At 43.7% G+C, this 25995-nt stretch overlaps 1 protein-coding gene across 2 annotated transcripts; it reads right to left on the bottom strand.

The window, feature by feature from the left end:
* Positions 1 to 1689: 1689 nt before the first annotated feature.
* Positions 1690 to 20444, bottom strand: LOC143371208 (uncharacterized). 2 transcript variants are annotated; one of them, XM_076816161.1, is made up of 3 exons: positions 20171 to 20444; positions 4788 to 5985; positions 1690 to 4703 (listed from the first exon to the last, which is right to left on the bottom strand). In XM_076816161.1, exons 1-3 carry the CDS (start codon positions 20186 to 20188, stop codon positions 4285 to 4287), a joined length of 1635 nt encoding a protein of 544 aa, XP_076672276.1. In that variant the 5' UTR covers positions 20189 to 20444; the 3' UTR covers positions 1690 to 4284. The 2 variants fall into 2 exon arrangements, with proteins under 2 accessions (XP_076672276.1, XP_076672275.1); XM_076816160.1 differs by having other exon boundaries at positions 1690 to 5985.
* Between the last annotated feature and the right edge of the window lie 5551 nt (positions 20445 to 25995).

Below are 25995 nucleotides of genomic sequence, written 5' to 3'. Positions count from 1 at the left end.
TAATTGTAACGCAACTACGGACCGCACATTTACTACGGGTTCGTTCTGCTGGCACGCCTACATCATTACCCACGAAACGACCGACATTCTTCCTCTGTGAACCGAACAATTGTGTTCCGTTTTCGGCGTTCCGTAATACCGAAAATGTAACTTCGAATTCCACGGTTTTGCCAGGTGCTAAGTATAACAATTCGAATCGACCAGGAAATTGCGAAACGTTATTAACGAGCAACGAAGGATTCCTCGAATGTGGGAATGCTGTGCTTGTCGAATACGGAGACAGTTTGATGTTTAATTTGTTTCTGGCTTGAGAGTACTTGGGGAATTCATTCTTAAAATTGATTCTGAAACTGTACGAGGAGCTTATCTCTGAGAGAAGTAACACGTATTGCTCTGCAAAGTGTTTCCCACGCTAGATACATATTTTACCATTCGTAATGGAATATCGAGCAGTTAATGACTCATTGATGACATACGACGCCTTGACTATAGTAGTGGCTAATAATACTACTGGTTTGTAGGGCGATACGGACTGTATCCATTTTACTTACCAGAGTTAATTGAATGAAACTAGCAAATTGGGGGCATCTTGCTTTGTTTTATGAAATTTGTTTAGAACGAAATATATGGTCGCTTTCGTCGAAGCCACTATTTCCTGATTATTGTTCGACTTATTTGATTTATTATTAGTTCACTCATACAGTGAACCGACAATATTTGCTGAGAAGAAGAAGTCACATTGAGTTAATCTAACAGAATGGAATTTAAGGAACCCATTAGAAGAAACGGTATGAATTTATTAACAAAATTAAGGAACTCAATAACATAATAGTAAAATATATTGTACACAGGAATGTTGAAAGAAGATAATTATAGAAAAGTATCCTTTAAATTTTACATATGTGAATTAATTAATAAAAGTAGAAATCAAATATAGAAAACTTTAACGCCACTTCTTCAGTGTCAAGATATTTTTATTCATCTCAAAAGGTTTCCTCAATTTTCGCAATTATATATTCATGTAATTTTGCCTCATTTTGAATTCCACCCAATCCATTTTCGAAAAGTACAGCTGCCATAGACATGCTCCATCGAATTTAAATTATTGCAAAGCGTTAGTGCCCACGATTTCCATTTTAACCAACTCAGCATCAACCAAATTTCAATCTAATTTTCAGGCACAGCCCTTAATTACTCGAAGAAGTTATGAGTTCAGTGAAAACGTGGCAATTGGATAACAGATTTCTGGTGACGTAATGACGCTTGCTTCCTTACTTTTCTAATTTCTTTTTACGGAAACGCCTTCCGCGTGCGCTTAACCACTGTAAAACACCGACAGAAAATGGCTTGCTGTCAGGAGTGAACTCTTTAATGTCTGCCTGCGGGGATTACACGTTTGCAGGATCGAATGCTAAATGAGCGAGTAACTTCATTTTCCTTTCCGCGATAATGTAAGCCTGCAATTCGCTATGTTGAAAGGAAACCGTCAATCTCCCATCGCTCATCGAAAATAGCTCCGCATCTTTCTTAAATACCCAACAAACGGGAGAAATAAACAATTGACGTTGCATAAAAAAATTGCATAATACTTCAGAACGCTAGAAACGCTCTAATTAACTTCCACATTCTGATTTCTGTAACGATCTGGCGATAAAATTACAAAATGTTCCAAATTCCATGCAATTACGCGACAGCTCGCAAAAAATTACGGAAGCTTATACTTACGATCCTCCCCAGCACGTTTGCTTTCCTTCCTTCTGGATAGAGGTCGCGTGACCCGAGGCTACTAATATTATTCAAGGGCCCAGGAATAAATGACACGGTAATTTTCATTACGATACATCTTTCTTCGATCACGTTTACAAATAATATAAAAAAAAAACAACTATAAACGTAAGAAACGTTCTCCTTACCGACAGTAGTACTGAACGCATAAATCTAGGGGCCGTGCAGCCGCTCTATCATATTAACGCTAACGGGAAAAAGTATTTACAATGTGAGTGGACAAGTGCGCGCTGACACTTCTGCATGGTACTACCTACAAGATACACTGTAATTGCTCTAGATTCGCAATTGTTAACCGTTTTTTCCCTGAACACCGTCGTGTCTGTGAAATTTACCTCTGCTCGAGCTTAGAGACTAATAAATAGGGGGCGATAAGCGTAACTATATTGACAATTATCGATGGAACGTGAGAGAAATTGCTGGCAGGGCTGCCCCCGCAGCGCGAACACCTTTTCTTGCGTGCGAAATCTTTTCTCGCGGTCCGCGCCTTTCGATTTACGATCTCGCCCGATGGATTTCCATGGGCGCACGTGCACGCACACACATGCGGCCAACTTTCCTTAGGATCGAGTCGTAGGACGCGTTAGATTCGAATCGATTCTCACACTTGCGACAGGGAATGCAAATAGAAAGTTCGTGGCTGCTGAATAGAATGTCTCTGTACGCGGGACCACGCCAATGAAAGTACCATTGGCTCTCTTAGGGCGGTTACGGGCCGATCTGGCTTCGGGCGAGCTTGCGAGAGTTGCTGCAACCGGTGCGAAGCGATGCCGATTTCTGAGCTGATGCGCAGCACAGTTTGCGGTGATAGACATGCTGGTATTAGATTCGGGAGTGTGTTGACGACCAATACTGATAAGGGAATGGCAGTGCCGTTATTATAGGTGCCTTTACATAATCGGCAGTGAAAGACTGTTATTTTTCTGAAAGAAAATAGAAAATGAATGAACCGAAACACATGCAGTTAGCTGATTTCACTTCACGTCGAGATTCGAGTTGGCTTTTTTTGCATTAACAACTGAATACCCTGGCCTGTAATTTCCTAAGAAACATGCATCTCGACTGGGGATAACGATGCAGTGATCGATGAGAACGCGGATGGATAAAAAAGAAGCATTTCCGGCTGGTTTATAAATAGAGACACGTAACGCGTATGGGTTGTGGTTCGATTTAACTTCGTAATTGATTCCACGATAGTCTGTCATGTTTCTGGCTGGGACTATCATTACGCGATTAACCGCAGCGTCATTATTACGGCTGCGAATGTTTATCCGGCTCGATGCTACGGGTCACCGGTGTTTTGTAATCAAATCAGTCAGTACGTAGGTCGGGTTCGTGTTCGAAATGTTCGCGTGTACACGATGAATAGTCCGGCCATGGCGTGGAATCTGCGCGGTATAGCATGTTACTGAATTGCTATGGTAATATATCTCGTGTACGCGAGCATTGCGTCAGGCCATTGACTTTCACCGGCCGACGATAATCATTCCAGGCGTAAACAATGGAAAAATGGTCATGGAAATTGGTCTCGGAGCTAGAGCGTCTAATATCGACACTGTTGCAGTGCTTGGCGGTCGTAACGACTGCCGTGGAAGTACATAATCCGATTTTCGAATCGAGATCACCACAGAGATAAGTAAAAGTTCCATTCGAATGAGAATATTTCTATAAAATAAGTTATTTCATGCAGGTTATAAATTTCAAAATTTCCATGCAGGTTTAAATAGTCAGTGAACTGGGAGGTTAGTGGTATCGCAGTGTTGGTGTCGATCTGATATCGATGTTTCACAAGATCTTGAAATTGAATGACCGACATTGCCAATATCGTTACGTTTACCTAAGATTATCGTAAATATTTGTAACGCGAGAGAAATTTGGACTGCTTCATCGTGCACCGAACACACGATAATCGATTCGTTTCCGCAGCGTGTTCTGTTTAGCAGAATAGTGGACGTTCTCACTGGATTCATACAGAATCTAATGTACATACGTCGTGTAATTATATCTTTGCCTTGCGCAGATATAAATAACGGATTCTTTCTTCCTCTGAAAATTTTAGCTTCCTTGACGTACCATTTTCCAAGAGTCGCTGCAACTCTTGAACCGATGAAAACCTCGCATCCCACACAATTACATCACGTATGTACAAAACACCGTGCAACGATACCAAGAAACGTTTCGTTGAACTGAATAGACCTCCGCAAGAGCTACTCCGAGCACAGCTTAATCTCGATAAGCTGCGCCAGTAATAATTTAAAGAAATCTACCAAAACATACATCTCGTAAAAGCTTTTTCTCTATTCCAGACAGAGTTCAACGCGTGACTTTGGAATGTATTGCACGGTGGACGCTGAGTTGCACGCTGGGCCTAGAGACAGCACCATCTCGCCCGGTAATGCGCCGCGTGAGGCCCAACGGCTGAGTTAATGCAAGAGAAGTAATCGTAGGGTATCCCTATAAATTTCATACGTAGAGAAAGGACTCACGATCTAAACGGGATCAGTAGCCAGAGGCACTGGCTCGGAGGTACTGATCGATCTGACCTACAGAGAGGGGCGCGCTGGCACCGTTGGCGGACCTCGCGGGTGCAACGTAGTAGAAGGACTGGGGTTGCGTCTGGGACTCGAGTAGCTGAAGCCTGTGCGCCTGCGCCGGCTGTGGTTGCTGTTGCTGTTGCTGCTGCTGTTGCTGCTGGCGTCGTTGCTGCTGAGCGTAGAGCTGCTGGGACTGCTGCAGCAGTTGGGTCTGCTGCTTCCTGTACAGCACCTCTTGGGGCTGGCTGACCGCTGGAGCGGGAGCTGACTGGGCCGCCTGGGTGACGGGCTGCCTGTACAGTGGGGACTGGCGCTGAGGCTGCTGAGCCGGGAGCTGCTGGAGCTGCTGGAGCTGCTGGAGCCCAAGGTAGGGCTGGGGCTGGGCTACGAACGGTTGGAGTTTGTGACTTAGGGTGAAGTCACCCGTGGTTTGGGGTAGTGTCTGATATAGTTGGGTATTGTACTGACCGGTGGAGGGATCGTACACCAGCTCCGACTGATAGATGGGGTCTGCGGCGGAGGCGGTGATCGACGCTTGACTCGGCAATTTTACTTGCGACGATTGGGGCGACGGTTGCACGGGCTTGGGGGCGGCGGGCACGCCGACGGTGTTCACGTAGCGCTCGAGCTCGACGGCAAAGTCAAGGTGAGACGAGCTAGCTGCCGTGGTAGTGCGTAGATTGGGCGAGGCAGTGACTGCCGAGGGGCGGGTGTACGATAACGCTGGACGCTCTGTGCTACTGGGGGAGACGTACTGGGCAGCCACTTGCGCGACGTGCGGTCTGGGGGTGATGGCGACGGACTGCGGCTTCGGGTGGCGGGTTACTGGGCGGCGAGTGGTCGTTTCGAGGGACTGGTAGGCTGGAGATGCGACTGTCGGTTGGGTGCGAAGAATGGGCGACGATGTGGTCTGATATTGGGTGGTCGATGACGCTAGCCTGTAGAGACCAGGTCTGGCGGATGGCGCCTGCTCGTAGAGAGCTGATGTTGGCGTCACTGCGGCGTAGGACTGTTGCTGAGGCGTTCTGTACGCGGATGGTCTCAACTGCGCAGGTTTAATGTAGTCTTCCTCGCTCAACTCCTGACTGGCGTCATCGTCCAGTTGGTACTGCGTCTGGAAGATCGTCGTGGGTGCCCGAGTGGTGGGTTGCTGATAGGTTGGCCTGACTGGCCGCGGCACTGGCCTGACTGACGGATAGTTGGCTGGTCCAGAGAGATCGTCGTCCTCTTGCTTCTCCGGCAGGTCGTCCTCATCTTCCTTCGGCGCGTTTGGATCGCAGGGATTGCCGGACACGTAGGTGAACTCTCTTTTGTTGCCGTCAGGATCGATGTAACCGTACTTGCCGCGTACCACGCAATCAGTTCCGCGCGTTTCCTCTTTGAACGAACCGTCTGCTGCCTCGTAGCCGAACGTGAACGATCCGTCGTCGTTCACCTTGTTGTAATTGCGGATGGTCTGTACCGGTGGCGGTTTCGGCGAGTGCAGAGCGTCCTTCGAACGCGGCGAAGGAAGAGCACGCGTGCGCGGCTGGTAGACCGCTGGATTGTAGTCGTCCTCAGCCGCTTGGCTGTCCTCTTCTTCGTAGTAAACCTGCGGCTCAGCTATGCGCGGTCGGAGCTCTACACGCTTCGCTTCCGTTAGTAGCAGGAAGCATGCTAGGATCACCTAAAAACAGGAATTCCACAGTTGAAATTTGTCATCTTAGAGCAACGCAATAAGTCGCCTGAACCCAACACTATTCAGTAATAATCGGCACCATTTCCATAAAACATTCCTCTTCACAAGATAATAGTTTCTGCCAAAGCTACCATAAGTATCACTGTCTCTCGAATTAAAAACAAGCCAGTAGAGTATACCTCCAATAATTAAAACAGAATTAAATATTCAAAATGTTAACGACAGGAATTGTTACAAAATGTTACAACACAAATCCAATTCAATCCCTTTCACATCCCCAGCTGCTACCTTTTCAGAAACTACCGCGCTGCATGTTCTACGACGTCGCAATTTCAATAATTACCGTCAAAACAACGCACCTAATGGAACGCCTTGCCTTATTACAGTCATCAGGCTGTCAGTCTATTAGTATAATTGCAATCAGCACACACTACGTTGTGCAATCGCACGCACCGGCGAGAAATTCGTTTGCAAGTGGCATAGGGAGTAAGTGGAAGCGGCCGTCGCGTGCCAGACGCTACGGACGGCCATGCCGATGGGTCGATCGCGCTCGAGGAGGGAAGTGGCCTCCATCACGTCATAGGGGTAATCGAAATTGCCGGATTAGCGATAGAATGTTGGCAGACCGGCCAGTTATTCCAGTTTCCAGCCACGAAACCGGATCTGCATCGGTTTATAGTCAATAGGAAGCAGAAGATGGCGAGGAGAGAGCGTGTTTCGCGGATCGGTGAACCCGAGTACGCGCGAATGGTATGTACGGCAAAATTCCTTATCGCTCGCTGGAGGCAGGCTTAACGTTGCCGACAGTTAATGCATACACCGCCCAGCTGTGTACACCGAGGAAGGAAAGTGTTGAGGCCGCGTTGGTGAAATGTTACGATACGCGGATTTACCGGCGCTCGATGCAATCTGCCTTTATTACGAGAGAAAAATACTAGTGAAATATCGTTTTATTATGTAAAGCTGTAGAGGCGCACTAAGTGGTTACGAAGGAGGTAGTTTGAGTGGTAGTGTTAAATTCACTTTCTTTCTGGGTTTTATTAAGGTTGTTTTCTTCTGCGAAACTCGCGAGTTTCGTGTGGTTAACAAATGAGGGACCTTGTTTATCACTCTCGGAGCCTCGTTATGTTTCTCTCGATGCTCCTGCACTAATAAACCGAGCGGTTTTATAGCAGCGCCGTGGCTGTAACGATATCGGAAACCACAGTGCTGTTACTGCTGATCGGTAGGAAACGTATCAGGGTCGAAGGAATTTCAGACATTTCTACTCGTGAGAAATCATATCGCCGCGAAACGTGGAAAGTTTTGATTTACCGCACGATGGAATTGTGCAACCAGGATACTAAATTTCCAGGAACAAGATCATGATTTTTGCAGCACGCTGTTCGATATAAACGTGAGAACAAAGGTGTGATAAATATGTCCATGCGGACGGTAGATGGGACGGGTGTTTCGCAATCTGCTTGATTCGCGTCAGAAACTGAGTATCGATAAATTAAACTACCACTCCGGAATCTACATGTTCTATAAATGAAAGTATCAACCAAACTCTACAATATACTTCGAGGGGTTAGACCACCTTGGCCAGGTCAGGAAGTACCACATCTTTGGGAATTTATTTCTAAGTGACAAAAACACTTTTTTCGAGTAAAATTCTTCAATAAAGATAGGGACAATTTTTTTTCAAGTTTTCTTTAAAATCAAATATGGCGGTCAGGAGTACACACTGGCGTGTACGATTTGGTGTTCGCTATTTCTGATGAGGAGGTTTCTGAAATGTTAATAATTCAATATTAAATAAACCTAAGTTGTCTATCGGCCGACGTACAATTTTTTTGATTGGTTGAAAACTAACAAAATAGGTACACCTCGAAGCAAAAAGCTCAGTTTCGTGTGTAAGAAACCTTTACTTACGAATAAGTCAGGGAAAAATTAAAATATCGAAAAAATTGAACGTCGGCCGATAGACAATTTAGTTTTATTTAATATTCTATTGTTAAAATTTTATTTCAGAAATCATGGTATTCTCTCGACCGACATATTTGTTTTTAAAGAAAACTTGAACAAAAATTGTATATATTATTTAAAGATGTCTCCATTTTTATTAAAAAATTTTAATCCAAAAGACTGCTTTTGTCACTTAGAAATAAATTGCCAAAGATGCGATATTTCTTGACCTATCCAAAGTGGTCTAACCCATTAAGACACCATCGAAATAATTACCTACACCTTGCAAGCTATATTATCCCCAGTAAATAAGACGAATGCTACAACCTTCCTTCCACAGGAAACGAGCATCTCCACTCGCGTGTTCTTCAATTGCATTCTCATTTCCATATCTAATACCTATTTCCATCGATACGGTCGAGTTTCCTTGTAATACTTTTCGTCGCCTCTGATTCATCCTTGAGCGGGCTTTTTCCTATTATGAGCAGGATTTCCCATGCCTGACCGTATGCCCTTACGGCAACTAGACGTGGTCCCGACTTCCGGTAGAGCCGACTCGGTGGGAACACCGCCCCGGCGCACACGTGTTACGTAACAGCAACTTACTCGGCTGACCCGAATACGGGGCGAGGCAGGATTATGGCGGCGTGCTTACCGTGAGAGATTCAGATTCAGAGCGTCGTATCTCGACGGCCGTTTCGCTACGCCGTCGCTTCTGGATCTCCTTGAACCGAGCGGGGAGCAAATGCTCGCGCAAAAGACAACCACGCCTCGCGACGACTCACAGGAAACGCCGCGACTGTCACTTTTAAAACGTTCCCTCGCGGCGAAACGGATTACTAGCTGCTCTGCGAGGCTCGACTCTAGATCCTGGTAGGGTACCTCGATACATCAGACTTTTGCGGATTCTTTGGGATGTTTGAGGATGTTGGGGTATGCGGAATGAAACTGAGGAGTAATTTAATTTGTGGTTAGTAAGTTTGTGGTTGTTGAGTTGATTTGAATTTTTTGGAGGTGGGGTATCTTTGATATTTCTTTTGAACTGTGATAAGTATTTTGGTGCTTTAAATTCTGGAGGGTGTACCTCAAGAGTATGTAGTACTATTGGTGGCACTCTGGTCTGAAAAGCTGGAAGTGGTTTTTCAAGCAACTCCAACACTTACGGATTTCTTTTCAATTTTCAGCTCAGTGGTATCAAATATTAATTCCTGTCCGTTATCACCATGGTTAACGGAATTCTCGTAATGCTCGTTACAATAATTGCAAAGCACAATTCCTCGAACTCCATCCCTCGACTAAAATAACAGCAGGTTCGACCTGCAGGAAACACAGTCCTTTCAACTATCACTTTCAACGGTTACGCAGAGTCTGTGGAACCAATAACAGGGATTTCCGTTGCTCGTAATTGTCCCGCGATCCTCTTTCTCCTCCTTTCATCGGCATAATTTCCCTTTTCCCTTGCGAGTGTATTATTTCTCTCGTTACGCCCGCCTAAATTCCTGTACCGTGTTTTCCTCGATTGTCTCGCCGCGAATCTCATTCCGTTCAACTTTCGAACGTCCTTAAGGGGAACGAGTAGTGCAAAAACCGACGATCATTTTTCATGCTCGCCGTGTCCATATATTTATCGAACGTGTAACACGGATTCCGCGGCGTCCGCGCGGGCTCTATCGAGTTTCCGTTACGTAGAACGATATCGACGGTATAAAATTACGCGATGCCCTGTTTCGGTATGCCACGGGTGCAGGGAGCCGGCGTGGAAACGACGTAACAAGAAAATTCTTGCATAAAACCGCGCCGCACGCCTTCGAGGGGCGCGTAGAAAGCGACGCCGATTTAATTACCGCGTCTAATGTTTATGCATTCCAGGAAGGTTACGTTTATGAAATAATAGAGCCGACACGAAGCAATTTCTAGGCTTATTCGACCACTTGTTATATCCCTCTTCGCCTCTAAACGCTTTCTACTTCGCAAAATATACTGGAAGCTTTCGTCTATCCACAAAATTAAAAAGTCGATTACACTCTCCATTAATTCTCCACCATGGTTGCGATCTAAGTCTCGTTCAATTATATAAATAATCGAAGAGCATACACAGGTACTCTTATAATTTTACACGAGTCTTTAAAAAATATAGAAAAATGTAGAAGTTTCTGTTGCCCCACAAAAGCCCGATATCTGACTTACATGACCCATGCCCCAGCGAGTTTGTTGAACTTCAACAACGTGCAAGAGGGTGAAACAAAAAGCAGATTGCAATATAAAAGCGGAACAAAGAATTTTTATTTCTTACACCAACGAATTTTAGCGTGCTGCCACAAAACCATCATCGTACCAAAGTCACTAGAACCTTGGCTCTCTGAACAGAACACAGTAGAAATTTTCATCCTGCATTAAACACTGCATTCTTAGATTTTAACGAACGAGAACGGATCGCTGTGTCGACATTCTGTGGGGTCTTTAAATGAGAGCGGGTCGCGCGTCGACAGCGATACCGTCGACTTCGATGTCTCGATCGATGGTGGGCGCGCAGCCGCGGGAATATTCGAGGCGCCTTTGGCACACGGCTTGTCCTTGAGACAGGGTGGTACGTCGTTACGGGACTTTCGAACGCTACGGTATGCATCGTGCTTTGCGAGCGTGAGCAGATTAATTCGATCAGTGGCAAAACGCGGCTGCCCTTCCTGACGAAACGCGACGAATGGAACGCGTTTCGTCACCGGTGGGAGAATCGAAGGTCATCGAAAGATCTGACCACTAGGTCACGGACCCTCCTCTGTTTGCGAGCGAAAGTGGTTGAAAGGGGAATAAAAAATAATGCTTTGAGTGTGCTGAATAGCGTCAGGGATTTCGTATCTGAAAGTTCCGATTTGGCTGCTCGCTGTGGTGTGATTTATGTGCCGCTGTCACGCTGTACTTCGCCGAGTTTTGTTCCGCGATGAACGTAACGCGAAACAGTTGTGGCATGCGATGGAAATGGGTAGGTAATTAGTGTCATGTGGTTTTGCAATTTGTTTACATTATTTAGAACGAAAGAGCCATAAGCTAAATTCGATGAAGTAGTTCCACTAAGCTGTTTATATTATATTGCAGAAGGTCTGTCTTCAGACGTTAACGACTAATGAAAGTCGGCGCTATTCATAGTACCCTTTCTTCAGCAGCGTGAAAGGATTACCTTCATGTAGCATATTTTTCCTTTTTACCAACCACTTATGAAACTCACGCTGAGTTGATCTACCAAAAGGTACCGTTTAACCGGTGAAGCAATCGATGATCTTAAAACCCACCTAAAACCAACACGCTTCATTTATCGCTCCGTTGAATCCAGAACACTTCTTGCACCTCGAAAAAACAAATTGATCTCTCTAACAAGCAACATAAATAAAAGAACAATGTTAAAGAAACACCAGCAAGCAATCTACTCAAACCCATTTAAACAGAACTAAATTCAATCGACTATCAAACCCCATGGAACTCCCATTGCTAAACAGAGGATAATCAAGACCAGGTACAGAAGGATCACTAACGAAACTAAGTAGCCAGGAAGGATCTAATTTTGTCCCCTTTTCCTCGTTATTGATCCAATCATCGAGGGGGCTCGATTGTAGTCGCACGGAACCGGCATCGCTGGCTACTCCGTGGTCATTACGGAGAACGGGGCCCACTGGCCACGATAGCCTGGTCCACTGGAAGCGTGTACAGTCTAATGACTCTCCATCTGGTCTGGAAAATCGTGACGCCGTGGCCGGGCTCTGTAATCACCGCTGGAGCATGCCAGTCGCATACAGTGAGAGGCACGGACACATTCGGTCGATCTGGTTGGAAGGAATCGGGCCTACCACGCCTTGTCTAGCCCTCTAGCTGCGACTTTCCAGAGAAAGGAAGAACAGCACTGCCGCGCAAACCTGTCTCGCTTTAAAATACTCCTACGAAAGTAAGCGTTACGGAGGCGGTCCGCCTGGCTGCACGCAGACGTCCCCACGATTCCCTCGGAATCGCGGTTGCTGCACTATTCCGCAGCGGGAAATTGGGTCGAAACGATATCAATAGCGGCAAGAAACGTTGCAGTTGCTTGGGGGCAACCGAGTTCTCGCTTGGCATTTCGCAATCACGACTTCAGGGGACGTGGACGATGGCTTTACGCGGTGGTGGAAGTTCAAGTTTCCGGTTGCTTTGGAGGAATTCAGGTTCGAAGTGTAAAATGTGGGATCGTCATCTGCGAAATTTGGATATTTGATTGCTCCTCTGTTTAATGGGGATTCTCAAAAGGGATCTATTAAATATTAAGTCGGTGCAAAAGTTTCTTCTGTCAGGTTTACGGAAATGTCTTTTTTTTATTACACCTACTTGTACGTTTATCAAGGAAGTAGCAAAAGGTTATAGCTCGCCAAGGAAAATACTTTGATTAAGAAAGCTTCTATATTTACTTTCAATAAAAACTTTGATTCAATAAAGGGAACGAACTTTTGAACTGACCTAATATTTTCAATGCGGGTATGCGTTTGAATGAGTTCCAAGTCTCGGAAATCGTTTAATTTTTGATAGTACAGTAGTGGCGTAATGGCTTGGCATTGTTATATAGTCCTGATTTCTAGCATTATATTTACAGACGGAGAAAGAGCGCAGTGTTGGTCCGGTCGACCCGTTCCAGGCTACTCTTTCGAAAGTAAAAGTAAGCTTGTTGTTTGAGGGAGGCGGTAGCTGGAAGCGGCGTTCCTATTTGCTACAATTACTTCAATTTATTTCCGTTACCTATGCATCGAGGTACAGAGAGGGGGGGAAAGATTACTGAAAGTTCAAAGAGTCAGCGATTGCTTCGCAACTATCTTTGGAGCTGATGTGTCATTCGACGAATCCAATTCTAAACTCCATCATCCACCCTATATTTGCATCACTTCTACGAGTCAAACAACAAAGTTTTCCAATAACATCGCGGGGTCAGAATCGCTGGAAGATATTTCCCTCGCGATGAAGATTTGCTGGGCCGATGTTATCGCAGCAATTGCACGCATCAGCTAGCAAACAGCTAGCTTAGAATGCCGACAAACGGTCACTTTCACGGTGAAGGTGAACCGTTGCTTTTAGGAAAAAATGACGGCAACTAGTCGCATTTTCAGAATCGCGTTCTCTATTGCAGCAAGCGCTGCGTAACGCGTATCTGATCCAGATACGGTTAGGAGAGCCAGGCGTTTGATTTATATCGTGTTTCGAGGGAGGAAGTAGTTAAAGTGTCTTGTGTAGGCTTTCTTCGCTCGTATTTCCGTAGCGGAAGCTGTCCACGATCGATGATTCGTTTCAGATTAAACCACCTGCTGGCTGGCTTTAATTAGTTGACCGACGTAATGAGCGTGCACACGTACGATTCTTTCTGCGCTCGGCGTTGGTGAATGTGGTGCAACTGGTGGCCATTGGTTCTTAGGAAACGTTCGCACGAAGCCAATATAGAATGAAATTACTTGTCGAGAAATACTATTAGAGTGTATGTTCAGGGACAAAGTATGTTCTACAACCGTAATATTAGATACGAAGCCTAACTTTTCTGTTAATTTCGGAGTTGGACTCGAGGTTCGCCGAATAATGCGTGGGAAGTGGAACAAGCAAATAATTAGGCGTACGGAGATGCCTCAGTGGAGGAGAATATGATTCAGTGTCCCTTTGAAAGAAATGGTGATTGAAGTTTTACAAAAAATTATGGAATAACCTTAAAGCACTGAGTTGCATCAAAAGTCCCACTTCTATAGAAATATTTCAGAATCAGGAACCACATAAGAGGGAGTCCGGAATAAGAAACCACGGAGGTTCGACTTTGGTGGAGTTGGTTAGGCGGCTGACTAGTACGCAGAGGATCCGCAAGATCGTGGGTTCGAGTCCCGTCACCGACATCCATTTTTTCCGTGGCTCTCGAACATATAGGAATTACGAAACCTATTCCTACGATAAGAAAATACTAAACGCCAGAAATATTAAAAGAATCACCCACAAATGAGAAAAACACCAACTTCCAAGCATTCCTCAAAAGAAATCCACATTATCGTCACATAAACGCTATCCAGCGATTGCATATGCATCAGTCAGAAAAGAATTCGCATCCTTCTACACGTCAGAGGGAAACAAAACGTGTGGTCGCTGCGTACGACCTTGCTGGTCGAGTTTCTTCTCATGCGTCTAGAAAGCACTGAATCACTGCTCGAGTCGCCGCGCACGCAGCTGTGAAATAACAAACCCCTACCCACGGTATTAACAGCTTCCCTCGAAACGTCCAACGATTATTTTCCACGTATCGAGAGAAGGATTTCAATGGTAATGCCGCCATTAATGTCAACGTCGTAATTCTCGTTCGAACGGGGCGGTCTCGATGCATTCGGAGACACGACTGAGGAGCCGTGGGTACAGCGACAGGTGAATAACGGAGCCCCGTGTATCTCGAGATCTATGGATCCGACTTGGACGTGATAGAGAGGATGCGAGATGACGCGTATGTCCTCCCGTTTCCCGGCAGAATGTATCCGCCGGAAGCGAGACAGATGTGAAAGGGTGCGCCCGCGAGTCGCTGCGAGGCGGTGATTGTTCGTCGCGTAAGGTCGAGACGAACGTTCGAAAGTGTAAAGAGCCGAACGTTCCCCAGGCCTGGTAAAATGCACGGGGAAAGAGTGCATAGAGTCTAAATATGGTTTCGCGTAGAGCAAGTGAGAGTGAACGTGACTCATTTCGTATGGGCGTTGAGAACCGAGCATTGGTATGCAGGACCCGCTCTGCCCTTGCCTTCTGAGCGCCGTTCGTCCGCGGCGTCACTCTTCCACTCGCGTTTCCCTTCGTTTAAGTAACAGTTGGAAAGCGAGCCAGGGCACTGAAAATCCCCACTGACCGGGTACAGTTATTATTGCTTTCGATATCAGCTACGTTTGATAGGTTGCTTCACTGTTATTCGAATATCATGCCTCGACGAGGTCTGAGAGCTATTTATTTCACTTTTTGTCGAAATATTTAGATTTGTTGCGTTAAATTTATTTCTGTATTTATTTTGGGAGATGTCTTCTATATATCCTCCAAATTTATCTCATAAGAGATTAGCGAAGCTCAGGTTGCGATTTTCATGAATAATTTGCGGTTTGATTTGAAGTGTAAGACGTGGAGGTTGACCGAAGCGTGAAGTGCCTTTTTAAGATTAGTGTATGCCCGGCAATTTTTATTTAAAAATTGATTTTAGTATCCTCGATGGGTAGCCTTATTAGTACTTTAGACAATGATTCTTCAAAAAGCACTAGTTCAACAAAATCTTCAAGAAAATACAGTGGCCAACGTACGAATGCTGACGCAAGAAAACTGACCTAGTTCTAATCCGACTTATCAAAAGAAGTAAATGTAACGTGACTTGTAGCTCGAGGTTAGCCGTTTCACGAATAGTTCCCCTTATTCCCTGGCACGCAGTCGCCGAGAAATGTCAGAAAGGAAGCATAATAATCAGCGAAAAAAACGCTCCTATGTAACGTCGGTTAAGGAAGCATTGGAAAATTAGATACCGTGTGCACGGGCACGTTCTATTAGCGCGTTACGAATCAGCAGAGCGTGACCATGTTTAACCCTTGCCTTGGATGCATTTTCACTCTTACCAGGCTCTTTCACAGTTTCCCACACTACGTTTTGTATTTCGTTTCTCACATTTCACCGAGCGCGTCGAAAATCTCCCGTGACTCACAGGATCCTGCTTTTAGCAGCCGATGCACTATTAACCAGTGATGCGTATCTTCCGCGACAATGGAAAAGAAATTGGAACTAATTTCTACACTGAAAGTGAGGCATCTCTACTTTTGTGTTCCGCTTTGAAAGTAGAGCAGCGTGGATTTGCAGAAGTAGCGACGAACAATAGCAATAAATTGGAAATGTTATGTCATCGATCATTTGGAAGAAAGAAACACTATTTTAACTCCTACGTCCCTTGAGTCTTTTTACCTCAACCATGCTCTTATTTCATAATTCCTACTATGTCCCAAGGATCCTTTTTAACCCCCTCATGTTTTTATTTAGCGATCCTTCTTACTTTCAGAAAAATATAAGCAAGTTGTTCTCAGTATGTGTTTCTCGTTTCTAGACGCTTCTGTAACTGCATCAAATGCTAAAATGGAACAATTTCAGATCCCATAGTCTATAACGAAGTTCGCCAATCGAATGACGAAAGCTTCGGGCATGCATACATCATTTAACGTCTAATTAAGTTACAAGATTATTCCGAGGCATCTAAGGTGAGACGCAAGAGCGAGAAAGTCTGCGTTAGACTGTTAATTAGGAGGATTTGTTATCGTCGTACATTTCTGCCGAACACGCCGCGCTATAATGATCCAAAGTTCCTGCGCCGCGGTACATTTCGCGGAGGGGCGCGGGAGTCTTCCTGCACACGAAGCATTCTCGCTCTCACTATTCCTGCGGCCCGGCTATCTAATGAGCCCGTTCCTTCGGAGGTGTGCAAAAACAGGAAAGTTCCCCGTTAAAGCGCCGTTTACTGGAAACTGTTACCGTGCCGACCCGCGTTACACGGATTTCCTACAGCCACCAATGAGTCGTGAACGCGTGCCAGTGGCAGTTTCAACATTCCCGATTTGTCCGATTCGTTGTTGGTTTAGGACGTGCGCCGCTACGTCCCATTTAATTTAATTACAGCCGGTAAGATTAGCCCGAGCCGCGTTTACCAACGCTGTGCACACGCAACGAACGTTATTGGGGCTATTTTGTTAAGCGGCCCCGACGATTTTCCTTCTGTTACGAAACGGGGAGAACGATCGTAAACCGAGTTCTAACAACGACTAATCTGTAGCGGATACAGGGGGCGCCAATTTTCCGTGGCGCTCGTGCCGAGGTAGAGAGCAAGTACCGATGCTGATGACTGTTCGCCGACGCGAGGAAAGCAACATCTACCCCCATCGCGCGCGTTAGCCTCGCTTTCGCGACTTATCGTCGGACAGTTTCTCCGTCATTGGCTCCTATGAGGCCGAAACTAGGTCTCAGCGAGGACGTGTTCAAGATTCGATGCATCGTTGCTGTGGCGGACACGCTTCGATTCGAGGTGTGATCGGATGCTCCGATTAATTATTTTGGAGATGGGCTGTGAAGTAGGTTCGAGGTGGGGTGTTTTGGTCGAGCATAAACAATCTGTTGAGGATTATCTTTTTTACAGGGAAAATATGAGAATAATGGATTTTTGAAAAACATTTCGAAACGTAGAAGAAACGTTTAGAACTCCGCGAAGGTGTTTTCAAATGGAAGTTTTTAGTGCATGTACCAGTACAAAGTGATCGTTAAATAATTGCAATGGTTAATGTGTTTTAAGTGCAGGAAACGTTTTCTTTACCGCGAAGGTTTAATGTTGCTACTTGTAGATGCTTTGGGATAATTACTGTTATTACCGGTGGTATTGAGAGTAATAGTTCTGGTAATCTATTTATGAAGATTTATGAGGGTTACTGGTATAAGCTTAAGGAGGCTTTTGAAAGGACTGTTTTCCAGAACTTTTATTTTGTCTTAGTAGTGGGATATTCGCCATGCGCTGTTTAATGAATATACGTATATTACATGGCATTTAAAATATCCACGAGTCTTTCTAATTCGAATCGTTCATGCCTAAGCAATCGCTGACAAGGCTACTTAATTTCACGACAATGAAACTGAACGCTGATTTACTAAAGAATATACGAAATAACAGGTTTCGCTATAAATTGGTGAAAGTAGCTATAATAAAACACTCTAGGCCAGCAGACTGTTGATCCTCGATCATTCCCATGTTCTCTTTAACAACGTTTCTAACGACTTCGTCTAAGCTGAAAGCATTAGTAATTTGTTAAATTAGTAAAGAATTCTCTAATACTCAACGAAGCAAGTGTCATAATGAAAGACACAATTAAAAATCTCTGCGCCATACCTCGAATAAATATTCAGAACGGAATATAAAAATATTTCTATACAAATACCTGTTTCCCTCACTGAAGACTAATCAAACTTGCTCACAAGTCGAATTAATTAATTAGCCATTCGAGTAACTAGGGAACTCGTTATTATTTAATTAGGTACACGCTAGGAACGCTTTCCCCAACAGAAGCTAGCCATATCGAGGCAGAAGAACAAGTAAATTGAACTTGAGTCATTAATATATTCCTTATAGCTCGAACAAACGCCACAGGTGGAAAAACGGTGAAATTAGAGTTTTACTAGAGTTTCTATGCATGTTTTCGCACAACTGATCACACGAGAGAAGATCGTAAGGGAAACCTGGAACGACTGAAAATTCCCACAGAAATTAAGAAGAGAATGCCTCTTCGAACAAGTAAGGGAAATGCTTTCGTTAATTATGACGAATTTTCTATGAATGGCGACGCACGAGCGCGACAGACGACACACGGTTTCAACACTTTCGTTGCTCCACATACATACTTGTTAATTCATTACGAAGCCTAGTCACATCACCATGAGGACAGAAATGGAACGGAAATTGGCCAACCTCTTTCTTGTCACCAATAAATAATTAAATTCATTCGTGAAAGAAACAAAGTAGGTATTTGAATTCTATCTACTATTGGACAGGAAATTTCGCGTTTATAGGTTCTTCAAATTCGATGCTCCTAAATTTAGAAATTTCGAATGTTTTCTTTGCATGAGATAGATGAAAGTGGGCACAACAAGTAAGACTCTTGTTGAAAATAATAACTGCTCGCTGCGCTGTGAGTAGTTACAGCGTGGTGCGTACGAGAAGATGAAGAATGCGTACACGTTTCTACGGGGGCTTTAATGGATTATTGTTTTAACGAGATACGTTGTAACAGAAATTATTCTCCGGTACATGGATGTCTGCAACGACCGTGGGAAGAGTACACCTATTTTTCATTCAATAAAAGCCCTGTGCAGCTTAATTATTACACGGGTAGAGGAAATGTATAGTAATTACGGGTATATTAAATATGAGATTGTGATTCATGGTTATTTATAGACCGGGCTACCTTTGTTTGAGAGAAAATTGGATTATTTATCAGAAATGCTTGTAACACTTCCTGAATAAAAACAAATCCTGATTGGAGTAATTTATAAGAAGATACAATTATATTTCTATCCATCTATTGATATAATTAACAATTAAGTAGTGGTCTCGTAATATCAAATCAACTGTTAATATTATGAAATACTAGTCTGATGGCTGCCACTCTCAGGTTAGATTGTAATTAAGTTTTCTCCTATTGGTGAACAGTGGGTGTGACACGAATAATGTAAACTATTATTTAACATTAATATTCATCCGGCGTTATTTATTATACAAGCACGAAAGACAGTCGAAAGTAGGTATTCAGAGCACACTTGGTTGCATAATTTTCGATAGAGGCTAACGCTCGAAATAAAACTGCGCTATCTTCTACCAGGCATTGAAGTCACTCCCTGGCGATGAACGCGAGACTATCTCCATCGCAATATTTAGAAGTTTAGCAGAAAACTGTACGCGCACGCGTGTTTTTTTCGAAAGATTGTAACCTAAGGAACCATAATCTCTTGTAAATTTTAAGATTTTTTAGTAGGCTCTACCGAGGCGAATCGGATCACTGTGTGTTTGATGGTAGAGAAATAAGAGTTACAAATTAGAAAACTAGTTTTGTATTATATATTTGTAACTAAATAGTACCCCTTTGGCTTGAACATAAATAATAAAAAATAAAACCCTACTTAAAAATCTTTCCTCTGCAAGCGAAAAACAAAACCTTGAGAAATATCCGATTCGCCCCAAATCTTGGGGCAGATTATCAAGAAACCTGTTGTTGCGAAAAAATTCGAAGCAATAGAATTGAAAAAAATCATATTTAAATTAAAAAAAAATCCAAGCTCACTGTCATTCAATCGCGACAAATCCATCTTAACTAAAAAGTCGCGCATTCAAATAATTCCATCGCTTACTAAGGTATGCAGCACTTTCCACACTGAAATATTCAATAAACATACTTCTCCACTAAAAAACAACAACCATTCACCTTCAAAATTTCATCCACTCTCCAACACCGATCCACAACACCCTCATTTCCTAAAGTATCGTACAGAACTCCCTGAAATGTACTTATACCTAGCTATTCATCCTCAGCCTCTGCGTGCCCTGTCAATGGAACGTTGCACGGTAGCACGTCGAGACAATGGCTCGCGACCCGCCCTCGCGTGAAAGCCCCCGCGTAGAAAGAGGCGAAATTACAGAAGCCAGTCTACATACCACAGATATAATCCTCATGGTGCACGCGTCGCAGACGAGGAGGGTACGGGCTGCTTGGGGGGAACGATCCTCCGAGAGTTTCACTGAGAGAGTGCAGTCGTATAGTACGCTGCTCGGTCCTTTATAACCTATAGGAACGGTTTTGCTGATAGTGGGGGCCCAGCGCGGATAGTAACTCCGTCCTCTTCGACAGCGTGTTACACCCGCAAATTAGACTCCCCGGAGGCCGGGGCACGGCATGGCCATTGCCAAACCGCCGTGCCACGGGCCTGACATTGCCAAATTGCGGGTGGGTCTGCGTGAACGTAACCTGCATTATGTGAACGTGCGTAGACGCAGCCATGGATCGCGTCCGGCTGTCATGTCAGCTGGATATAGGTCGAGCTCCGCGCGAGGATCGACACTAGGTGTTTTACAAGCTCGAGCCGATAACGATCTCCTTCGATTCGGCGGGAAAGGTTCTCCGTTGTAGGCTGCATTTCGATTCCTGCCCAATGGAATGACGTAACTGGTGGAATGTTTTCGGGCACCGTTGGAACGTGACTCTCAGGCGAAACGTTTCTGGAAGATGAATGAGTGTGTAGCTTATGCTTTGCTGGTGTTGTTTGGGGATTGTTTGTGTGGATTTCGGGGGTAGACTTTGGAATAGGGTTGTTTGGTTTAATATCATGTTTGAGAAGGTGTGGCGCGGAATTTTGGGGTGTTTGTTGGAAGATAGAGCAGTTGTTGGTGTGACGTTTTTTTTTTTGGAGGTAGTACTTGGAAAGGGTGAAGGATAATTGTACCATTTTTAGTGGTATTGTACTATTTTTCTATGAACAAGCCTTCGTTGTTGAATGCTTATTAATTATTATATTCTTCCTTAGATGATTATCAATTTGATTTATGTAATTGGAATTTAAATGCGCAGGTAGGAAGAATTTACTCAGGAATGTGTTTATTATACGTGTTTAGTATGAGATATTGTTGCAATTAAAAATTTCTGAAGAGTTTGTCTTGCATTTTAAGTGTATGCAGCTTTCTAGAACGTAGAAACTTATATTATGCACATTCAAAGCTGCATATGACTCTACCATTTTATAATAAAATGTATATAAAACGTAGAAAATTACATTTTGTGCCATTTAATACACTCTTGCAATTGACACTTCGAACCACATGCAGAATTTAAATATCATGCGTAGAGTAGCAATTAAATGGAAGGTTGATGCCACGTCCATTTGAGTGTCAAGTATAAATTCCTACCTCGTAATTACAACGTTTGAATCTTTGAGTAAATAATCAAACCATCGGCAAGCTTATTAAAAGTAGGAAGCTCGATACCGCGTTCAACGACTTCGAGGCATTAATTAATCACATTTTAACCGCAACGAATCCTCCACGCGCGAGACTCCCGCGATGCTGGTATTAGAAGAAAGTGCGAGTGGGATCTCGCGGTTTGATCGCCGACGATAACCGAAGCAGCTTCGAAAATGCTGCATCGTAATTTGAGAGAGTCGTCGATGTTCCTACTTCGCGCACTGTCCATAAAGCACGTGATGCTTGAAATCTCAGGCTAATTTGACTTTCCCTTATTTCATTGGCCAAGGGATGCACACACGGATCCGTTGCAGTTGATCGATTCGCTAACTGCGCGCGTCGTCTGAACACCAAGTACTACGTCCAATAACTCCGCCGGAAGTGGATTCGAATCCATCAAGTTGGACAGATTTTAAAATGCATCAAGCTTACGCTCGCGCACCTAAAACGTAACGCACGTAAAAAAATGCCGCTATGCACTGGCTGAAAGTGAAAACAAAAGGAAGTAAACTTTCCCCGCCGGGTATCTGTTTACGATACGTTCCTCGAATTTGATCGAATTTTAAACGAACGGTTCAGCTATCGAAACATCGCTAATAGTCCTACAGTATCGCGTTTAGAAAGTACCTCCATAATCCGCTTGAACACAGAGGTGCGAGATTATAAAAAGAATGTGTGAGGTAAAAGTGCGAGCACCTTTTACAGTCCTTTAAAGTCTGCGCTTGATGCAAAGTAAAAAATCCCTTAGACTGCACTGTACGGTTCGGAGGAACGATTAGTCAAACGTGTTTTCATTTTTGTTGTGTTCCCAGATGTTTTGGCACACGGGGAGTAATCGAGCCTTGTAAGTTCACCTGTAACGTAGAAAGTGAATTACATTAAACGACCGTGTATTTTTTTATCCCTCGATGGTATTAATAAGACGCGAAACGCGGGTAAAATGGAATGAAATCAATAACACGAATAACCCGCTTTATCTGTCATGATTTATCAGATTTATGCTCCATCGCGGGGCCGGTTTCTCGGAAGAAAATGCACTTACCTACTTTCATTACCGCGAGAAAGAGGCGACGATTCCAGCTCACTCTCGGCCCCATCAATGGAAAGAAACGAATGGATGCACTGGTGAAGTTTATTTGCACTGTGCTTCCCCGTTTCATTGCTAGCTGGCTTTTAAGACCTCGTTTCTGTTGGGCAGAAAAAGGGGACACAGCTCTGACGCAAGAAAAGTGGAACTTTGCTCTGAATTCTAAATTATTCTTGCACAAAAAGATGAAATGCCATTAAGCTTATATCTCACGAATAATGTGCCCCATTTATCAGTAACAGGCCGGATTTTAACGTTTGGAAATGGTTTAATTGAATGGGGTAGAGGAATATGCGAGTAGCCATTCAATGGCCACTGGATAGCCACTTTCCTCAGTCTTCAGGATATAAAGATAACTAAACTGCTTTCGTGGAAACTTTCTGGCTTGGAGGATGGAAAACTGAACAGTTAAGATTATGCTAATGCATCAGTAGCACGCAATTTTCATAGTGTAATAGCTAGAATAATATTAAGTGGCCGTAGTAAAATAAGTTGATGATTAAAAATAATATTATTAAAATATTAATGACTAGATCTCACCACTAATACATTCAGAACCTAGTAATATATACAAATAATAGATTCTACGCTAACAAGTGTATTAATAAAATAGTAACCCACCAATAACCAAGCATTCATGACTGTAATAAATTACACTTTTTATACGTTGGTTGATTTGAAATATTATTTTAATACTATTAACTATTTATCGTCGCAAGATGGTGTTTTAAATCTCAAGGATAAAACGCTTCTACGTTACTCAGCTGGCCGTCTTAGAACTTTCGAAGGGGAAAGTTCTTTTCACGTGTCCGTCTTCGCGCTCGCAGCTGCAACACTCGATTTACAATTTCATTAGATATCTTTGTTCCCTTATCTCCGTTTCACCTTCCGGCTTTATACGAATAAAAATTACTCGCCGTGCTATTAATGTCTCGCGATCCCCGTTAGAAAATGCAGAAACACCGAGATCATGTTTGTGTTTATCCAAGTACTTGTTAACTTCATCGATGGGCAATTTCTCCTTTCGCTTCCGAGCAAATTTCACGTGCATTCATCGTATCCATGTTGCACAATTTATTTTCATCGATCTCCTGAAAACTTTCTGCCCGCCTCTCAAAAAAAAAAATTCACATCAGAAAGACGAGAGAGACGTTTAACCGAAAACAAGCCCAATCCTTTTTTACTCCCTTAAGCATTGCTGTTTCGTCACGAATTATACGGAACGATCAATGACTGTTGACACAGTAGCTCGCAAAACAGCCGACAGACCGTGCTGAACAAGGTTTCCGCAGACGCACCTTCTTTCCCCAGAAGAAAACGCCGTATCTGACGTGTACCCCCGTTATAGGTCACCGTTCATTGGGCGAGAGTTGCCAAGACGTTTCAAATCATTTACGCAGAACTGAAATCGACGGGTAGGTCACGACAGCTTGCATCAACCAATCAACGATTCCAACGATGACGATAAATTCCGGCAAAGTAGGCAGGTCCCTGTAACTATGGCCTGGCATGTTGAAAGCCGTGGGCAAACTTTGCGTGACTCGCTTAGACGATAACAAACGTCACCCGAACTGCATCTCCTGTCGGGCCCTCGATGAAATTTCTATCAACTCTAAGAGCTATGCTGGCCTGCCAGTTCCACTGCAAGGGTGCGAATCCACGATGAGATTTTACACGAGAATTTTCTGTCATCAGACAAAAATCTCAACAACTAACTGTAAATAATGAAAGAAGTCGCGAGAGATAAGATTTTTGAAAATATAAATATATAACTTGACTCGTGAGAGTCTAATTTCATGCACCTAATTAGAAAGGAATTAGAAAATAATAGAATAAGTAATGACTTAATTGTCTCGTGAGATTTATCGTAAGGATTATTCGTCGTTGAGAAAATTACCGGTGCGAGGGCCAACGGAATTGTTCAGTCGCAAAAGAACGCGGAAGAAAGTCGAATTAGTTTTGACGAGTGCAACTTTCTATAGGCCCCGAGTCACTGACACGCGCGTCGATATTATTATACGTCATTGCGCAACCCGCGAATCTTCGTACGACGTTACACCTGCGAACGTGATGGCGGCAGCCTTGTTGCGCAGAAGAAGAAGGTCAATGCACATGGAGTAATGCTCACCTCGCGCAGACGTGCATTATGACACGATCGTTTGGTACGGTGCCAGAACGTTTTCCTGCGATTCGTCCTGTAATCCTTGACGTCTTATTCATACTAATTTAAGGGTGGTATCTGCACCTGTGACGCGTGAGCACTCTGTGCAAGCGTTCCGTAAAGTTTCTCGTGGTGTGGATTCATTTGCACGATTTTTGTGGAGAAATATTGGTAGTAATACTTGATTTCTCGTTGGGTTACAGAGTAGTAATAATAAGTGCACTGGCGTGTCTTTTATTTCAGATAGTTTTGAGGGGAATTGTTAATTGAGGAGTTGAAATGGTAAAGGATGAAAGTGCGAGTAGTTAAAATTTTCAGTGGAAACAAAAAAGGGATGTCTGTTCAATTTCCTCACTTACATTGTTATATTTGGCAATTTGATCGTTTATCGCTATGGACTTTCAGCGTATACCACCTTTACAGATTTAGAGGGAAATAAAAATATTAGGGCCGTAAGGTTGCTGGTACTGCCAACGTTTTCCACCACAACAGTTGAAATAAATTATTATAAAATAAGTTATATAATTATGAGTTATATAATTTAAGTATTATAAAATAAGTTAAATAATTTATAACTTTTGCCACCGCGTTCCGCATGGAATCCACATCCTTCTCGACTATGAAATTTATTTTTCATTTTTTTGGCATTCGTCTACCATTTCAACTCCTCGATCAATGTTGGAGATTATTGGTGGCATGGGTGTTACAGAGGGATTAGTAGATACAGGTGCTGAAATTTGGAACAATTCTCAAGATTTCGTGAGGCAACACTAAGCGTACCTTACTACCGCGGTCAGCGAAACAGAAGTGAATATTCATGTTCTCGAAAAACACAATGGAGCCATATTTAACTTCGAAATCTTCTGAATGGAGTAGTACTTTTGTTGAATAAGGCTACGTGGGCCACGGTACACGCATATTCCTTCGAGTGTCCAGAGAAATGTCGGTGTGGCGACATCGAAGGAAGCGCTGTTGTAGCGTAGAAAACTGTCAAGTTGCAACAAAAGGACGCGCGTGGGAATTGTACGAATTTCGGTGGCGAAGATCTGGGAGATAATAGAGAATTTCGTGTCGCTGCTGAGCTTGTTCGTTGCGCGAGAAGACTGCTGTAAACTCTATACATTCGTACGCAGGAATTTCGTCATTTTATGGATCCGGAAAAGTGATGGAAAGATTTGGGAAAAGAGTAGCGTAGCTGTACTATTCTTTGTTTTGAAACGTCCATTACCTTAGCTTCACTATTCACTTAGGAAAATAGACGTGTGTACTTTTCTGTTT

Source organism: Andrena cerasifolii, chromosome 7 (genome assembly GCF_050908995.1).
Source record: "Andrena cerasifolii isolate SP2316 chromosome 7, iyAndCera1_principal, whole genome shotgun sequence".
Taxonomy (NCBI): Eukaryota; Metazoa; Arthropoda; class Insecta; order Hymenoptera; family Andrenidae; genus Andrena; species Andrena cerasifolii.
The sequence above is the reverse complement of the archived record's forward strand: the minus strand, read 5'-3'. Positions and strand labels throughout refer to the sequence as shown.